General features: G+C 49.5%; 1 protein-coding gene across 1 annotated transcript in view; it reads left to right on the top strand.

Annotated features, from left to right (window-relative positions):
- Positions 1 to 18593, top strand: part of nbas (NBAS subunit of NRZ tethering complex) — a 381349-nt gene that overhangs the window by 343457 nt on the left and 19299 nt on the right. The window contains exon 51 of the mRNA XM_072498805.1: positions 11129 to 11257. Within this exon, the coding sequence (XP_072354906.1) occupies positions 11129 to 11257 (129 nt within the window). The remainder of the gene's footprint in view (positions 1 to 11128; positions 11258 to 18593) is intronic.

Below are 18593 nucleotides of genomic sequence, written 5' to 3'. Positions count from 1 at the left end.
GACCAATTGGCCCGCCTGCCAGCCTGCACGGTAACACAGTGGTTAGCACTGTTGCTTCACAGTGCCCGGGTTCCCAGAGTCTGCACGTTCTCCCCATGTCTGTGTGGGTTTCCTCCGGGTGCTCCGGTTTCCTCCCACAAGTCCCGAAAGACATGCTTGTTAGGTGAATTGGACATTCTGAATTCTCCCTCAGGGTAGCTGAACAGGCGCCGGAGTGAGGCGACTAGGGTCTTTTTGCAGTAGCTTCATTGCAGTGTTAATGTAAGCTTACATGTGACACTAATAAAGATTATTATTACATTGAATTATTGAAATACAAGTTAACGCTCACTATTGACGCCACATCCAGTCACCTTTTTATGATGCTTGAGACAGGGCGCTGATCAGATTGACTTTATTTCTTGGTTCTCAGACTTCATTATTAATGTGCAAACAGGGCTGCGAAAAATTCAACACTTAAGGTGTTGAATTTCTTGAGACTTTGTCCACTCTACTGGGGTAACCTCACCTGTAAACAGACATTGTCAAGACATTGCCCTGGGGCAAGAACCAGAAAATGACTGCCGTCTGTTTTGTTCAGTTGAAACAGACGCAATGTGCGTGCATGTTCCTTTTGACTGCAAAGAACAAGACCTGTGTATTAATATACATAGGCCATACATTCCAAATACTGGCAGATCATATCAAACAGTGTGTCCCTTCAGCTGTTTGTATCATGCAAGGTACCGACTGTACCCAGCCTGCCCATGCTTGCAAAACGCAAAATATCATGTCCCAACGTTGGATGCGATTCTGCATTTGGAAATTTGCTAAATAATCCTGTGTGCGCTAAAAATGATGCTGACAACCAATTCAGGATTATCAGGGCTTGCAGTATAGCACACTTACATGTGCTAGAAACTACATATCATCAATACACAGGGTCCTGGATTTTGCAAACAGAAAAAATGTGTGCGCGCATTTTGCCTATTTCAACTAAACAAAAGAGGCTACAGCCATTCATTGGTTCACTCCCTAGGGCAATGCCTTATCCAATCAGAGTAAACCTGCTTGGTTTAAATTTAAACAAAGCTTGGCAGTTAACTTTCAACCATCAGATAACTGATGCATTTCCCATGGCAACGTCTCCACAATCAGAGTACATTTTCAGCAATACTCAAGTTCTGTTCTACCAAACAATTGTTTGCCTGAACTTATTTTTTTCCTGCACTTGAATCTGAAGTAAATGATTAAATATTATAAAGAGCATGTGTATATAGATGAAATCATTGAAACATACTCTTGTCGGGCACTTGGATATTGTGGTGAAAGAACAGATAGGAATTTCTCAAATTTAGATGTTTTGTTTGTCATTCGCACCACACAAATGCCAAGCAATGACCATCTCCAACGCAAGAAAATCTAACCATCTCCACTTGAAATGCAATGCTATTTTCATTGCTGAATCCTCCACTAGCAGTATTCTGGAGGTTATCATTGACCAGAAACTGAACTGAACTAGCCAAATAACTACTGTGGCTACTAGAACAGGTCAGAGGTTGGAAATTCTACCACTCATAACTGACCTCCTGACTCCACAACATCTGTCCATCAACCACAAGGCACAAGTCAGAGTATGATGAATTGTTCTCCACTTGCCTGGCTGAGTGCAGCTCCAACAACACAAGGAACAACGCTGAAGACACATCATCCAGGACAAAGCAGCCCAATTGATTGGCATTCCATTCACCACCTTAAACATTCACCCCCTCCAATACTGATCCACAGTGCTAACATGTGTATCATCTACAGGATGCACTGCAGCAACTCACCAAGTCCTTTCAACAGCACCTTCCAAACCCACAACCTCACGCAGGAAAAGGGCAGCAGATGCATGAGAATACTGTGACCTGCAAGTTCCCTTCCAAGCCTCCACACTGTTCTGACATGGAATTGCATAGCTGTTGCTTCACTGTTGCTGAGTCAAAATCCTGAAGATCCCTTCTGAACAGCATTGTGGGTGTACCTACAGTGGTTCCAAAATATGCTTCACTGCCACTTTCTCCAGGGCAATTAGGGCTGTGCAGTAAATGCTTTCCCAGCCAGGGACGCTCACATCTTGAAATAATAAATTTAAGGGCAGCATGGTGGTGCAGTGGTTAGCATTGCTGCCTCACGGCGCTGAGGTCCCAGGTTAGATCTCAGCTCTGGGTCACTGTCCGTGTGGAGTTTGCACATTCTCCCCGTGCTTGCGTGGGTTTTGCCCCCACAGCCCAAAGATGTGCAGGGAAGGTGGATTGGCCACGCTAAATTGCCCCTTAATTGGAAAAAATGAATTGGGTACTCTAAATTTATTACAAAAATAGGGAAAAAAAGAAAAATTTTCAAAATATCTTTTAACTATTGCATTTGCCACTAAATCACATTGAACGTGTTATATAAAGGAGTTCTTAAATTAGTACAAGCTTATACTGAACAGTTGAGATTCTCTTATTTCAAAGCCATGTTTTATCAAACAAATTACTTTATGAATATACTGACACGGAATGTTTTCAGAAAGACTAAAATAGCAACGGCAAGTGACTTTTGGAATTTCTACAGACTCAGAATTACCTCAAGTCTCCAAAAAGTTCTTAATTAAACCTGTTGTCTATGAACTTGCCTAACCTCAACATCCATGGATTCTCATACTGTCTCCAAACTGGAAATTTAACAAAGAAACTAGTTAATCAAGTGTTGATGTGAATAGACAGCATCCATTCCCCATTGTGTAGCAATAGCTTCTAACTTCAAATAATTTATAAAGACAATGGAAGTATTGATCAGGTGGTCATCTGGTCGAAACTGACTATAGATAATTAATCTTAATTATTCCAAGCACCAGGGTAAAACAAGCCAATCTGGAAATGAACTGCACAGAAGACGGTTTTGCTCTCCCTCCCTTTCTAACTATTTTTACAAGCTGGAACCATATCTGCTGTTTTTGGCTACCTATGTGCCACAGGCAGAGATATTTTTCAAGAATGCAACCCAGTGGCTGCTTTTTCCAGAAGAACAGATAAATCATCCAGCAACACCTTTAAACGGCCTCAACACGACTTCCGGTTGCGGCTATGCTGAGCTAAGTCGCACGTTCGGCAGCTCCCGCCAGAAATTGATTTTTGGGCTCGTTTTTGGGGCCCCAGCGGCATTTGTTCGACGGTTCCCAGTGTGGGAAGGTGACAGTACGATTTCCCTGGCACTGTATGGATTGGACCAGGAGTGGAGCGGTAAAAAAAGTAATTCTGGTGCAGCGAAAATTGCGAGGGAGGAAAGCCAAGATGGTGGCGTGTGGAGACCAGGCAGCGTGGGCGCAGTGGTCGCAAGAGCAGCAGGAGTTTCTCAAGCGCTGCTTCACGGAATTGAAAGCAGAGCTGTTGGAGCCGATGAAGTCTTCGATCGACAAGCTGGTCGAGATCCAGAAGGCCCAAGGGGTGGCGATCCGGGAGGTGCGGCAGAAGGCCTCGGAGAATGAGGACGAGATATTGGGCCTGGCAGTGAAGGTGGAGGCGCTGCATAAGAAATGGCAGGGGAAGTTCGAGGACATGGAGAATCGGTCGAGGAGGAAGAACTTGCGGATTCTAGGTCTCCCGGAGGGAGTGGAGGGGTCGGTTGCTGGAGCAGATGTGGTCACGATGCTGAACACGTTGATGGGCGCGGGTGCCTTCCCAAGGCCCCTGGAGCTAGATGGGGCCCACCGAGTCCTGGCGAGGAGGCCCACGTCTAACGAGCCGCCGCGGGCGGTATTGGTGCGATTCCACCGCTTGGTGGACAGGGAGTGTGTCCTAAGATGGGCAAAAAAGGAGCGGAGCAGCAAGGTGGGAGAATGCAGAGGTCCGTATATACCAGGACTGGAGCGTGGAGGTGGCCAAGAAGAGGGCCGGGTACAATCGGGCTAAGGCGGTTCTGCACCGGAAGGGGGTGAAATTCGGGATGCTGCAGCCGGCGCGACTGTGGGTCACGTTTAAGGACCGGCACCATTACTTTGAGATGCCGGAGGAGACATGGACCTTTATTCAGGCCGAAAAGTTGGACACGGACTAAGGGTCGGTTGTGTGGGGAGGTCCCGGGGACTACTGTGGTTACTGTGCTTTGGGGGATGTTCTGTTCTGTTCTGTATTGTTTCCTTGAGTGCTGGGTGGGGTAGGGTGAAATGGTTCGAAGTGGGGGTTTTGTGAGCGTGTGGGCATCGGTGGTTGGAAGGACGGGGCCCTGTTTGTGGGGGGGGGGGGAGATGGGAGGCCCAAGGTGGGGGAGCTGGGATTAGGCCGCAAAAGGAAGCTGCGCCAGAGAGGGCAGGGCCGGTTTGATGGAAAGCGCAGGCTTTTTCCCACACTAGGTATGGAAGGGGCAGGGCCAGGGCGGAAGGGCAGTGTTGGAGAGGAGCGCCCGCTGATGGACAGGGGGGGGGGGGGGGGGACTACCACACTGAGGGGGTCGATGGAGTGGCAAGAGTGGCCGGGGTCAGCAGGAGTCAGCAGACTTACAGGAGTGCTATAGGGGGAGCAACGCAGCTAGGGGGGACCTAGCTTGGGGGGTGGGGGGGGGGAAGTGGGTTGCTGCTGCATTGGCCAAAGGGGGGCTGGAGCTCGGAGAGAGAGTCGGGGCGGGGGTCTGCCGTTGGGGGGAATGGAGAGTGCGGGAGGCACGGGCACGTGGCTGGCCTAGAAAAGGGAATGGCTAATCGGCACGGGGGGGAGGTGGCGGGAAGCCCCCTGATCCGGCTGATAACTTGGAATGTGAGAGGCCTGAACGGGCCGGTCAAGAGGGCCCGTGTGTTCATGCACCTGAAGGGACTGAAGGCAGATGTGGTTATGCTCCAGGAGACGCATTTGAGGGTGGCAGATTAGGTTAGGCCGAGAAAGGGGTGGTTGGGCAGGTTTTACACTCTGGGTTGGACACAAAGAATCGAGGGGTGGCGATTCTGGTGGGGAAACAGGTGTCGTTTGAGGCGCTGAACATCGTGGCAGACAATGGAGGTAGGTATGTGATGGTGAGCGGTCAGCTGCAGGGGGTGCGGGTGGTATTAGTGAATGTATATTCCCCGAATTGGGACGATGCCGGATTTATGCGGCGCATGTTGGGCCGGATTCTGGACCTGGAGGCAGCAAGCTTGATAATGGGGTGGGGGGGACTTCAGTACGGTATTGGATCCAGCATTGGACCGCTCCAGGTTCAGGACGGGTAAGAGGCCGGCGGCGGCCAAGGTGCTGAGGGGGTTTATGGACCAGATGGGAGGAATGGACCCATGGAGGTTTGTTAGGCCGGGATCCAGGGAGGTTTCTTTTTTTTCCCATGTCCATAAAACCTACTCCCGGATAGACTTCCTCGTTATGAGCTGGGCACTAATCCCGAGGGTGGAGGACACGGAGTATTCGGCCATAGCCATCTCAGACCATGCCCCGCATTGGGTGGAGCTGGAGCTAGGGGAGGAGAGGGACCAGCGCCCGCTGTGGCGCCTGGATGTGGGCTTGTTGGCAGATGAGGTGAGCGGGCGGATCCGGGGGGTGCATTGAAAGCTATTTAAAGGCTAACGATAATGGGGAGGTGCAGGTGGGGGTGGTCTGGGAGGCGCTGAAGGCGGTGATTAGGGGTGAGCTAATCTCCACTAGGGCCCACAAGGAGAAGAAGGAGAGAAGAGAGAGGGAGAGATTGGTGGGGGAGATTTTAAGAGTGGATAGGAGGTATGCAGAGGTACTCGAGGACGGACTACTCAAGGAGTGACGAAGCCTCCAGGCCGAGTTCGACCTGTTGACCACAAGAAGGCAGAGGTGTAGTGGAGGAAAGCGCAAGGGGCGGTGTATGAGTTCGGGGAGAAGGCTAGCCGGATGTTGGCACACCAGCTTCGGAAGCGGGAGGCGGCGAGGGAGATTGGGGGAGTTAGGGATAAAGGGGGGAACACGGTGCGGAGTGCGGTGGGAATAAATGGGGTATTTAGAGACTTTTATGAGGGGCTGTATAGGTCTGAGCCCCCGACGGAGGAAGGGGGGATGCGCCGATTTTTGGATCGACTGAGGTTCCCGAGGCTGGAGGAGGAGCAGGTGGCTGGGCTTGGGGCACCGGTAGGGCTGGAGGAGCTGACTAAGGGGCTGGGGAGTATGCAGGCGGGGAAGGCACCGGGGCCAGATGGGTTCCCGGTGGAATTTTACCGGATGTACATGGACCTGCTGGGTCCTCTATTAGTGAGGAATTTCAATGAGGCGAGGGAGTGGGGGGGGCCTACCCCCGACGATGTCCAGGGCGCTGATCTTGAAGCGGGACAAGGACCCATTACAGTGTGGGTCATATAGGCCAATTTCTCTCTGCAACGTGGACGCGAAGCTGTTAGCGAAGGTGTTGGCTACCAGAATTGAGGTCTGTGTCCCGGGGGTGATTCACGAGGACCAGACGGGTTTTGTTAAGGGAAGGCAGCTGAATACCAATGTGCGGAGGCGCCTTAACGAAATCATGATGCCTGCAGTGGAGGGGGCTGGTCCGAGGGCGGGGAAGGGCGACACTGGGTTTTGTTGTATGCCGATGACCGGTTACTGTATGTGGCGGACCCATTGGGGGGGATGCCGGAGGTGATGCGGATCCTCAGGGAGTTTGGGGACTTTTCCGGGTATAAGCTCAACGTGGGGAAGAGTGAGCTCTTCCTGGTACACCCAGGGGACCAGGGAAGGGGGATAGACGAGCTTCCATTGAAGAGGGTGGAAAGAAGTTTTCGATACCTGAGGATCCAGATGGGCAGGAGCTGGGGGGGCCCTACACAAGCTCAACTTGATGAGGCTGGTGGAGCAGATGGAGGAGGAGTTTAAAAGGTGGGATATGCTGCCACTCTCCCTGGCGGTTAGGGTACAGTCGGTGAAGATGACGGTGCTCCCGAGGTTCCTTTTTATATTACAGTGCCTCCCCATCCTGATCCCTAAGGCCTTTTTTAAGCGGGTCAGTAGGAGCGTCATGGGATTTGTGTGGGCGAAAAAGACCCCGAGGGTGAGAAGGGTGTTTCTGGAGCAGAGTAGGGACAGAGGAGGGTTAGCGTTACCTAATCTGTGTGGGTATTACTGGGCTGCCAATGTGGCGATAATACGCAAATGGGTAATGGAGGGGGAGGAGGTGGCGTGGAAGAGGCTGGAGATGGCGTCCTGTGTGGGCACGAGTCTGGGAGCGCTGGTGACAGCACGGCTGCCGCTCCCGCCGACGAGGTACACCACGAGTCCGGTGGTGGCGGCTACTTTGAAAATTTGGGGGCAGTGGAGATGTCACGGGTGAGGTAGAGGCTCCGGTTTGGTCCCCGATCCGGGAGAACCATCGGTTCGTCCCGGGGAGAATGGATGGAGGGTTCCTGAGCTGGCACAGGGCAGGAATTAGAAGGATGGGGAACCTGTTTTTAGATGGGACGTTTGCGAGCCTTGGGGCGCTGGAGGAAAATTTTGGGCTTCCCCCCGGAAATGCCTTCAGGTATAAGCAGGTAAGGGCGTTTGTAAGACGGCAGGTTAGGGAGTTCCCGCTGCTTCCAGCACTCAGGATCCAGGATAGGGTGCTCTCGGGGGTGTGGTTTGGAGAGGGCAGGGTCTCGGCGATCTATCAGGTGATGCAGGAGGAGGAGGAGACCTCGGTGGAGGAGCTAAAGGGTAAATGGAAGGAGGAGCTTGGGGAGGATATAGACGAGGGTGCGTGGGCAGAGGGTTAATTCTTCCTCCTCTTGCGCCAGGCTTAGCCTGATACAATTTAAGGTTCTTCACAGAGCGCATATGACAGGGGCGAGGCTGAGCAGGTTCTTTGGGGTGGAAGACAGGTGTGGGAGGTGCTCGGGGAGCCCAGCAAATCAAACCCACATGTTCTGGGCGTGCCCGGCACTGGATGGGTTCTGGAGGGGTATTGCGAGGACGATGTCTAAGGTGGTGAACACCCGGGTTAAGCCGAGCTGGGGGTTGGCACTATTTGGGATATCGGACGAGCCAGGGGTGCAGGAGGCGAAAGAGGACGGTATTCTGGCCTTTGCGTCCCTGGTAGACCGGCGGAGGATTCTGCTACAGTGGAAGGATGCGAGGCCCCCAAGCGTGGAAGCCTGGATCAGCGACATGGCAGGGTTCATTAAATCGGAGAGCGTAAAATTTGCCTTAAGAGGATCTGTGCAAGGATTCTTCAGGCGGTGGCAACCGTTCCTAGACTTTCTAGCGGAGCGTTAGGAGGTGGTCAGCAGCAGCAGCAACCCAGAGTGGGGGGGGGGGGGGGGGTGTACTTTGTGTTTTCTATTGTGTTTATGATGGCTAAATGGGGGGGTTTATATATTGGGGGAATTCATGATGTAGTTGTAAAATGTTTATTTATGTGTTCTTTGTTTTTCTTTTTTCTGTAAGGGGGAGTTTGTTGAATATATGTAAAAATGTATTTTTTTTTTAAAAACGGCCTCAACACCAAAACCAGAATGACCATAGACGTCAGCCTGGATCCACCCAACTCACCAACCAATGAGTGCCGTATCACTTCAAATTTTATTGGACTTTAACAGTATTGCTTAATCCAATCTTCCACTTTATTCTCTATTTTTGTATGTGTGTATCTGAATGTCTGTGAGTGTGCATGAAATTTGAAGCATTTTATTATTTTTCTTAGATTGGGTTAGGTACAATAAAAACTATCCTTTTTTTTTTGTCCTCAAATAAAATCTCAAGGATACCTTTCTGTATCTTTTACAGACACAGCATGCAAATAGTTAAACACTCACTGAATTGACAAGCATATACTTTTTTTTAAATAGTTGTAGTGAAACAAGTAGTGGGGAAAGAGGGGAAACATTCCACCTCTCCTCACCTGATCATAATACTTGTTGCTTTTCCCATTTACATGTTATTTTGACATTGTTTCCTTCCCTTGTGAAAAAGACTGCCATCTCTGAATTGTACCTGTCCTGGACCGAATACCAGACACCCATAGCCTCAGTTACCTAATGTGCCTCCCACCCTCCAATAAATTACTTTTGAATCCGCCTGCTCTTTAAATCATTCCATGGTTTCGACCCATCTAAATCTTTGGCTGAATTGTTCACCTTCCCTACCTTGCAATCTCCACTTTGGACTCTGACTTTGGTCTTCTGGCCAACCCTTTCTCCCCATCCCTCCGTCCCCTGATCTTTGTTGACCCAGCTTTAATTTACTGAAACTCCCTTCTTACCTATAAAAACCCTTCACAAAACAAGTATCTTAAACAAACCTTTCAGCTCAATGACCAGTCCTGTGGAGCACCTTTGGTTGTTTCTGTGCAGCGTGAAAGATAAATGCAAGTGGCTGTCATAGATATATTTAAGCTTAACTATTTCAAAGCTTTTCAGCTGACCTCCAAAGTTCTACCCTCCGTTAACTTGAAGCTATCCAGAACTTTGCTGCTAGTCTCCTAACTCACATTAAAAACCTTTCACCCATCAGCTGGCTGACCTACACTGTCTCCTGCTTGAGCAATTCTCATCCTTTTCAAATTCCTCCATGGCCCCATGCATCTCTGTAGTCTCCTGCAGCCCCACAACTCTCTAATTCTGGCCTCTTGAGCATTCCTGATTTAATCACTCCACTATATGCGGCTGCCCATCCTAAGCTATAGAATTCCCTCCCAAACCTCTCCACCTTACTTTTATACTGCTCCTTGGAACCTATCGCTTTGACCAAACTTTTGGTCATCTGACCTAAAATATCCCAAAAGACTCAATAGCATATTTTTGTGTATAAACTGAACTGGACTAGCCACATTAATACTGTGGCTACCAGAGCAGATCAAAGGCTAGGAATCCTACGGTGAGTAACTCCATCCTGAACACCCCCCCCCCCCAAAGTCTGTCAACCATCTACAAGGCACAAGTCAGGAGTGTATTGGAATACTCTCCACTTGCCTGGATGAGTGCAGCTGCAACAACACGAAGCTCGACAGCATCCAGGACAACAGCTCGCTTGATTGCAGCCCCCCCCCCCTTCCACAAACATTCAAACCCTCCACCACCGGCGAACAGCGCCAGTCGTATGTACCATCTACAAGATGCACTGCAGTAACTCACCAAGGTTCCTTAGTCTGCACCTTCCAAACCCACGACCACAACCATCTAGAAGGACAAGAGCAGCAGATATCTGGGAATCACCTGGAGGTTCGCCTCCAAGTCACTCACCACACTGACTTGGAAATATATCGCCGTTCCTTCGCTGTCGCTGGGACAAAATCCTGGAACTCCCGCCCTAACAGCACAGTGGGTGTACCTATACCTGAAGGAGTGCAGCGGTTCAAGAGGGCAACTCACCACCACCTTCTGAAGGGCAACTAGGGATGGGCAATAAATGCTGGCCTAACCAGCGACGTCCCGTAAATGAATAAAAAAATAAAATAATAATGCTTCTGTGAAATGCCGTTGGCTGCTTTACCATGTTAAAGACCCTATATAAATATAAATTGAAGTTTAGTGCTCCCCAAGTTTTAAAATGTTTATGCTGAAAATGCAGGTCTTCCAACTTAAGAGACCGGCATCCACACAGTAAGTTGAAGCAGTCACAGGTGAGGTGTTACACATCCAGATGCAAAGTAAAGTTGGTGTGTTTGTGTCCCTGACCGCAAAATCACAGGTTTTTTGCAGTATTTGAAACCCATGTCACAGTAAAAATTTGCAATCAACAGTGTCTGGGCTGGATTTGAACTCTATTCCATTCCCAGGGCAGCAAGATCAATGTCAAAGCTGCTGACCCAACCAGTTCACTACAAATGTCTTCATTTATACAGTCCGACTCCTTTTCAAAGCTCTTCCAGATCTTTTGGGGGGTAAAAAGTGTAATGGAAATGAGTTCATCTTATAAATGATTGCAATGGAACAATAAGAAAATCTATTGGTGGGTTGTTCGTGGGATTTTGTAAGAGTTCAAGATAATTAAACTGTTAATAAACTTGTATAAAACCTTAAATTTCCAGAAAAATTTACAAATCATACTCACAAAGCCAACCATTAGCAGCTTATTTTGTGATCCTTTCAGAATAAAATAAACTAATTTTGGTGTGAGGATTTCTGTACATTGGTTTTGTTACATTTCAGTAGAGATATCCTTTAGTTCCAATGCCCTTACTCGCTGACTATAAGGCCTAATATGCTTTTAAACAGCATGTGAAGCAAATTTGCCTGCTGCTCCTCGATCAATCCATCCTGCTGCCAGCTTTGAAGCTTGGGATAGAAAGCGGTAACCAAGAGCTGCAGACACTGGCAATGGAACAGATAAGAGCTGTCACTCAGGTATGAGCAGTTTATTTGCAAATCTCTTAAATCTGATGGTAATGAACCAACTATTTTATTGAAAAATTGATAAGTATTTGCAATATTCGTAATGGTCATCACACAACAGATTATCTGATATAATATATACCTTAAAAAAATATACAAAAAATATATATATAATAGATTTATAATATGAATATTTGATCTGCACATCTATCCAACCATTATTTTAAAAAGGAAGAATTGCTCTGGATTCATCCTCAATTTCTTTTTAACCTAAACAAGAAACCAGAGCAAAGTGATAAATAACATAACCAAAAATTACAATAAAATTAGATGATTACTGGAAAAAAGTTGTTTTATCATCTTGGATAATTAATGTATAGTTGGATTTCAACAAACATGACTGTGTATCATGTAATCGAAGATTAGTTCAGTTTAAGCAAAGCTTACTGATTAGATTGATCTTGCAATGTTTCTTCACTGTTGGGATGGAATGCAGCGCAGACATTCAATTTTATTAATTTAGTTTTTCAATGATGAGATATGAATTTATTTAGCTCTGTATTAAAAATATTTTTTCCCTGTAGTTAACTCTAGTAGTCCGGATTTTACACTTGTTGCCAGTTGAAGGATTGAAATATTGTTTTTGTTTTCTGGTCACTTGAGCAGTTGGTTTAATGCTTGCTTTCCTTTTATGCTGACATTGTACGCTGGATCACATAAGATTAGGATTAGCACAGTTGGGGGAAAAGCACTATCGGACTTCCGGTGGCGGCATGTAGGAGGAGGTCGCACGTTGGAGGGCTCCCGCTCGAGACTTGATTTTTTGGAGTTTGATGCCCGGTCCCAGGGGCAATATTTGATTAACTAAGTGCAGGAATACAGAAAGAAGAAAGATGTCCAAATCCCAAAGAAAAACGGCCGTGAAAAAAGGGGCTAATGAAGGTTTGCCGTCGAGTGGAAAAGTTGGCTCAGGAACTAGAAGGAAGATGGAGGCTGGGTCGCCGGGTGAGCCCGCACTGCTCATGGTAGAAAGGATGACCGAGGTGATGGCTGTGGAACTTGTAAAACCATTCACAAAGCACATGGAAGCAATGAGGAAAGAGATGGTGGCGGTATTGAAAGTGCTAGTGGAGGAGGCGATTGCCCCGGTGAGGGCGGCGTTATCGAGAGCATCGGCCGAGGTGCGGGAGCAGGGTGAGACATTGAAGGAAGTGGAAGAGGCATTGTCGCAACACAGTGATCAACTCACCTTGATGGGTAAGGAGCTGCAGAGGGTGGTGGAGACCAACAAGGGTCTGCGAACCAATATGGAGGACCTGGAAAACAGATCCAGCCGGCAGAATCTGAGGATCGTGGGTCTTCCCGAAGGGGTGGAGGGCTCGAGACCGACGGAGTGTCTTGCCACGATGTTGGCGGAGCTATTGGGGGAGGGTGAAGATCACTCTCGGTATGAACTGAATTGGGCTCATATGTCGTGGAGGCCTATACCAAAGACGAGTGAGCCGCCAAGAGTAGTGACTATTTGTTTCCGTAGGTACCGCGTGAAGGAGAAGGTCAGGTGCTGGACAAAACAGAAGCGGGAGGTGCAGTGGGCTGGAACTGGTATACACATATACTAGGACTTTACTGTGGAGTTGGCAAGGAGGCGGACGGCCTTCGGCCGAGTGAAGACAGCACTGTATAACAGCAAGGTGCGATGCAGCATAGTGTACCCAGCTAAGTTGAGGGTGACCTGCAAACCCAAAGACTTTTATTTTGAGACATTGGAAGCGGCAGAGGTGTTTGTGAAGGCAGAAGGACTGTGGCAGAATTGTGAAATGGGACTGAGGATTGGACTTGTACTGAGGGTAGGGGGTTGGTAAGAGAGTATGTCGCTTTATTTTTTTCTCTGCATGTTGTTATATGTACTAAGTGAGTTGACGTTGTCTATTTGGGATTCTCTTTTGCAATGATAGTACTTTGGGGTTTGTGTGTTTATGCTAGGTTGTGTGTTAAAGGGGATTTCTTTGTTTCCCTGGGACCGGGCATGTGGGAGGGTATGGGAGGGGAATTAGACCCAAGCAGGGGCCTCCACACTGGCTGGTTTAAGCCGGCCAGTGAACCGGAGTGAGGTAGGGGGAGGGGCTGTGGCCATCAGAGCCTGGCAGAACAGGTTTCGATGAGCCTAGCTGGGATGAAAGGTTGGGGGAAGGGACCGATACTGGGTGAGGTGTTTTCGAGAGGAAGTGGAGGGGATGAGTCTGGGAGGGGAGGTGGAGGGGGTTTACAATTCATGGGTGTCATTCATTGTACACTTTTGGGGATTGGATGGCCTTGATTATTGGGGGGGGGGGGGGGGGCTATATATGTTAATGGTGACTATGGATGATTCCTGATTCCTTTTTGGGTTTTTTTATATTTAATGTTTATATTGTCATGCGGGCTGTTGTTTGGGGGTTGGTGGGAGGATGGGATCGTTGTTGTTAAGAAGGGGATTGACATTGTATTCGTTTCCGTTTACTGTTTGTTGGTGGGTGTAAATTTTGAGGAAAATGTAAAAAAGGAGAAATTTTTAAAAAAGCACGATCAAGTTCAACTCCCTGAATTGAGTCTCTCATTGGTATGGGGACAGTAGAAAAAGTGCTAAAGATGATGTGATCTTGGGTGAAAAGAATGTCATATGTTAGCGAATACCTTGCAAGCAAAAGGAAAATGTGCACCTGTAGAGGAAATTTAGAACAGAATCACAATTACATACAATAACATGTACTTTTGTTTCTCTGTAACTGCTAAATTCTACTCAAATTCATCTGGTTATGTGAAGTTTGAAAATCTATGGACTTGAATTTATCATTTGAGTGACAATAGATTAGGAGTGTAAGTGCAGTGAAGTGTTTTTTTAAAAAAAAACAATTTCAAATACTGCGCTTGTGAAATAAAAGCGATTAATGTTGGTATCGCACGCAGGTTCATGAGCATGTAGAAAGAAAAGACTTGGGATGTTTTCCGTAGAACAACATCTTCTAAAGGTTATCCACTTGTTCGGTATAAAATTCAATATAACGGCTTCCGGGTGCGGCAATGACCAGCTGAGTCGCACGTTTCGGCACCTTCCGTTGGAACGGACTCTTAATAGGAGCCCTAACGGCAAATTAAACGGCCAAAAACACTGTGCGGTAAACCAGAAGGGAATCCCCCCGGACACGCATGGAAAAAGGAGAGGATAGCGGCCGGATTGCAGAAGATCCTCTGGAGCAGCGGCAAGGAAGGGAAGCTCGAAGCAAGATGGCGTCGGAAGGTGGCCGTTTGTTATGGGGCCCGGAGCAACAAGAGTTCCTGCGGCGCCGTGTGGAAGAGCTGAAGAAGGAGTTGAAGAAGGAAGTGTTGGCCCCGATATTACAGGCAATTGAAGGGCTAAAGGAGGAGCAGAGGACCCAGGAGCTGGAGCTTCGGGTCGTGTAGGCAAAGACTGCTGAAAACGAAGATGAAATACAGGGCCTGGTGGTGAAGGCAGAGACGCACGAGGCACAGCACAAAAGGTGTGTGGAGAGGTTGGAAGCACTGGAGAATAATTCGAGGAGGAAGAATTTAAGAGTCCTGGGTCTTCCCGAAGGAGCAGAAGGGGCGGACGTCGGGACATATGTGAGCACGATGCTTCACTCGCTAATGGGATCGGAGGCCCCGACGGGCCCTTTGGAGGTGGAGGGAGCCTATCGAGTTCTGACGCGAAGACCAAAGGCTGGAGAAATACCTCGAGCTATAGTGGTGAGGTTTCTCCGCTACAATGACAGAGGGACGGTCCTCAGATGGGCGAAGAAAACTCTGAGCTGTAGGTGGGAGAACGCGGTGATCCGCGTATACCAGGATTAGAGTGCGGAGGTGGCGAGAAGGAGGGCAAGTTTCAATCGGGCTAAGGCGATGCTTCACAAAAAGAAGGTTCAATTTGGAATGTAGCAACCGGCGAGATTGTGGGTCACACACCAAGGGAAGCACCACTACTTTGAAACGGCAGAAGAGGCGTGGTCATTCATTGTGGACGAGAAGCTGGAATAGTCTGGCGAGAGAAAGAGCTTCTGGGACAAAGTGGTGGAGTGATTATGTGGGGCGAGGAAGGGGAAGGGGGGGGATGATTTTTCAATTTGTTCATTCTGTGATCCTGTAACTTTTCTCTCTTCCCCATGTTGGGGGGGGGGGGGGGGATTGAGGAACTGTGGGCGCCGGTGGGACGGAAAGGGGAAGGAGAAGGGAAATGCGCCATTAGGGGCGGGGCCGAGTGGGAAACGCGGGCTTTGCTCCCGCGCTATGGTAATTGTGGTGGGAACAGGGACGCAGGAAGGAGGGGGCCTCGCACAGTGGGGGCCGAGGGCAAGGGGGGAAGCCGAGGTCAGCCAGAGTTCGCTGACTTCTGGGAGCAACATGGGGGGTGCAACTACGCTAGAGGGGGATCTAGCGGGAGGGGGGGGTAACTGGGTTGCTGCTGCTAAGGAGAAGGGGGAGCTGTTATGGGATGGGGTGGTCGAGATGGGGGGGCACCGTCGGTGGGATATACAGGTACGTGGGAACCGGGTGAGGAGCTGGGTTAAAAAAGGGGATGGCTAGTCGACAAGGGAGGGGGGGGTAAAGAGCCCCCCAACCCGGCTGATCACGTGGAACGTGAGAGGGCTGAACGGGCCGATTAAAAGGGCACGGGTACTCGCACACCTAAAGAAATTAAAGGCAGATGTGGTTATGTTGCAGGACTCGCACCTGAAACTGATAGACCAGGTCAGACTACGTAAAGGATGGGTGGGGCAGGTGTTTCATTCGGGTTTAGATGCGAAGAATAGGGGGGTGGCTATCTTAGTGGGGAAACGGGTACTGTTTGAGGCAAAGACCATAATGGCGGATAGTGGGGGTAGATATGTGATGGTGAGTGGCAGATTGCAAGGGGAGGCGGTGGTTCTGGTGAACGTATACGCCCCGAACTGGGATGATGCAAATTTTATGAGGCGTATGTTGGGGCGTATCCCGGACCTGGAGGCGGGAATGTTGGTAATGGGGGGAGACTTCAATACGGTGCTTGATCCAGGGCTGGACCGGTCGAGGTCCAGGACCGGGAGGAGGCCGGCAGCGGCCAGGGTGCTCAAGGACTTCATGGAGCAGATGGGAGGGGTAGACCCCTGGAGATTTATTAGGCCTAGGAGTAAGGAGTTCTCATTTTTCTCCCATGTTCACAAGGTATGCTCACGGATAGACTTTTTTGTCTTGGGAAGGGCACTGATTCCGAAGGTGACAGGGACGGAGTATACGGCCATAGACATTTCGGACCACGCTCCACATTGGGTAGACCTGGAGGTAGGAGAGGAAAAAGAACAGCACCCACTCTGGAGAATGGATATGGGCTTATTGGCAGATGAGGGGGTATGTCTAAGGGTGAGGGGGTGTATCGAAAGGTACTTGGAGCTTAATGACAACGGAGAGGTTCAGGTGGGAGTGGTCTGGGAGGCATTGAAGGCGGTGGTCAGAGGGGAACTGATATACATAAGGGCACATAAAGGGAAGCAAGAGGGTAAAGAAAGGGAGCGATTGTTGAGAGAACTTCTGAGGGTGGACAGGCAATATGCAGAGGCACCGGAGGAGGGACTGTACAGGGAAAGACAAAGGTTACATGTGAAATTTGACCTGCTGACCACGGGTAAGGCAGAGGCACAGTGGAGGAGGGCACAGGGTGTACAGTATGAGTATGGAGAGAAGGCGAGTCGGCTACTGGCCCACCAATTGAGGAAGAGGGGAGCGGCGAGGGAGATAGGTGGGGTGAGAGATGAGGAGGGAGAGATGGAACGAGGAGCGGAGAGAGTGAGAGGTTATATAAGGCTCAGCCCTCGGAAGGGAAGGAGGGAATGATGTGTTTCCTGGATCAGCTGGAATTCCCGAAGGTGGAGGAGCAGGAGAGGGCGGGATGGGAGCACAGATTGAGATGGAGGAGGTGGTAAAAGGGATTGGGAGCATGCAGGCGGGGAAGGCCCCGGGACCGGACGGATTCCTGGTGGAATTTTATAGGAAATATATGGACCTACTGGCCCCGCTTTTGACGGGAACCTTTAATGAGGCCAGGGAAAGGGGGAAGTTGCCCCCGACTATGTCGGAGGCAACGATACCGCTACTTTTGAAGAAGGAAATAGACCCGCTGCAGTGTGGGTCCTATTGGTCTATTTCCCTTTTAAACGTAGATGCTAAGCTCCTGGCCAAGGTGATGGCGACGAGGATAGAGGACTGTGTCCCGGGGGTGGTCCACGAGGATCAAACTGGGTTCGTTAAGGGGAGACAGCTGAACACGAACATACGGAGGCTGCTAGGGGTGATGATGATGCCCCCACCAGAGGGGGAGGCGGAGATAATGGTGACGATGGACGCCGAGAAAGAATTCGACAGAGTGGAGTGGGACTATCTGTGGGAAGTGTTGAGGAGATTTGGTTTTGGAGAAGGGTTTATTGGATGGGTACAGCTGCTATATAGGGCCCCGGTGGCAAGTGTGGTCACGAACAGGCAGAGGTCTGACTACTTTCGACTTTATAGAGGGACGAGGCAGGGGTGTCCCCTGTCTCCGTTACTGTTTGCATTGGCAATTGAGCCCCTGGCCATAGCACTGAGGGGCTCTACTCAGGAGAGGAGAAGAACACCGGGTACCATTGTATGCAGATGATTTATTGCTGTATGTTGCGGACCCAGTGGAGGGGATGCCTGAGATAATGTAGACACTCAGGGAGTTTGGGGAATTCTCGGGGTACAAATTGAATATGGGGAAGAGTGAGTTGTTTGTGGTGCATCCGGGGGAGCAGAGCAGGGGAATAGATGATTTACCGCTGAGGAAGGTAACAAGAGATTTCCGGTACTTAGGGATTCAGATAGCCAGGAGTTGGGGAACCTTACATAGGCTTAATCTAACACGATTGGTGGAACAGATGGAGGAGGATTTTAAGAGATGGGACATGGTGCCCCTGTCATTGGTGGGTAGGGTGCAGGCGGTCAAATTGGTAGTCCTCCCGAGATTCCTTTTTGTGTTTCAGTGCCTCCCGGCGATGGTCACGAAGGCTTTTTTCAAGAAAATCGAGAAAAGTGTCATGAGTTTTGTGTGGGCTGGGAAGACCCCGAGAGTGAGGAGGGGGTTTTTGCAGCGTAGCAGGGATACGGGGGGACTGGCACTACCGAGCTTAAGTGAGTACTACTGGGCCGCCAATATCTCAATGGTGTGTAAGTGGATGGGAGAAGGGGAGGGAGCGGCGTGGAAGAGATTGGAGATGGCGTCCTGCAAAGGAACCAGCCTACAAGCACTGGGGACGGCGCCGTTGCCGTTCTCCCCGAAGAAATACACCACAAGTCCAGTGGTGGT

This window comes from Scyliorhinus torazame, chromosome 4 (assembly GCF_047496885.1).
Source record: "Scyliorhinus torazame isolate Kashiwa2021f chromosome 4, sScyTor2.1, whole genome shotgun sequence".
In the NCBI taxonomy this organism is placed as follows: Eukaryota; Metazoa; Chordata; class Chondrichthyes; order Carcharhiniformes; family Scyliorhinidae; genus Scyliorhinus; species Scyliorhinus torazame.
This window is presented reverse-complemented; position numbering and strand designations above follow the sequence as displayed.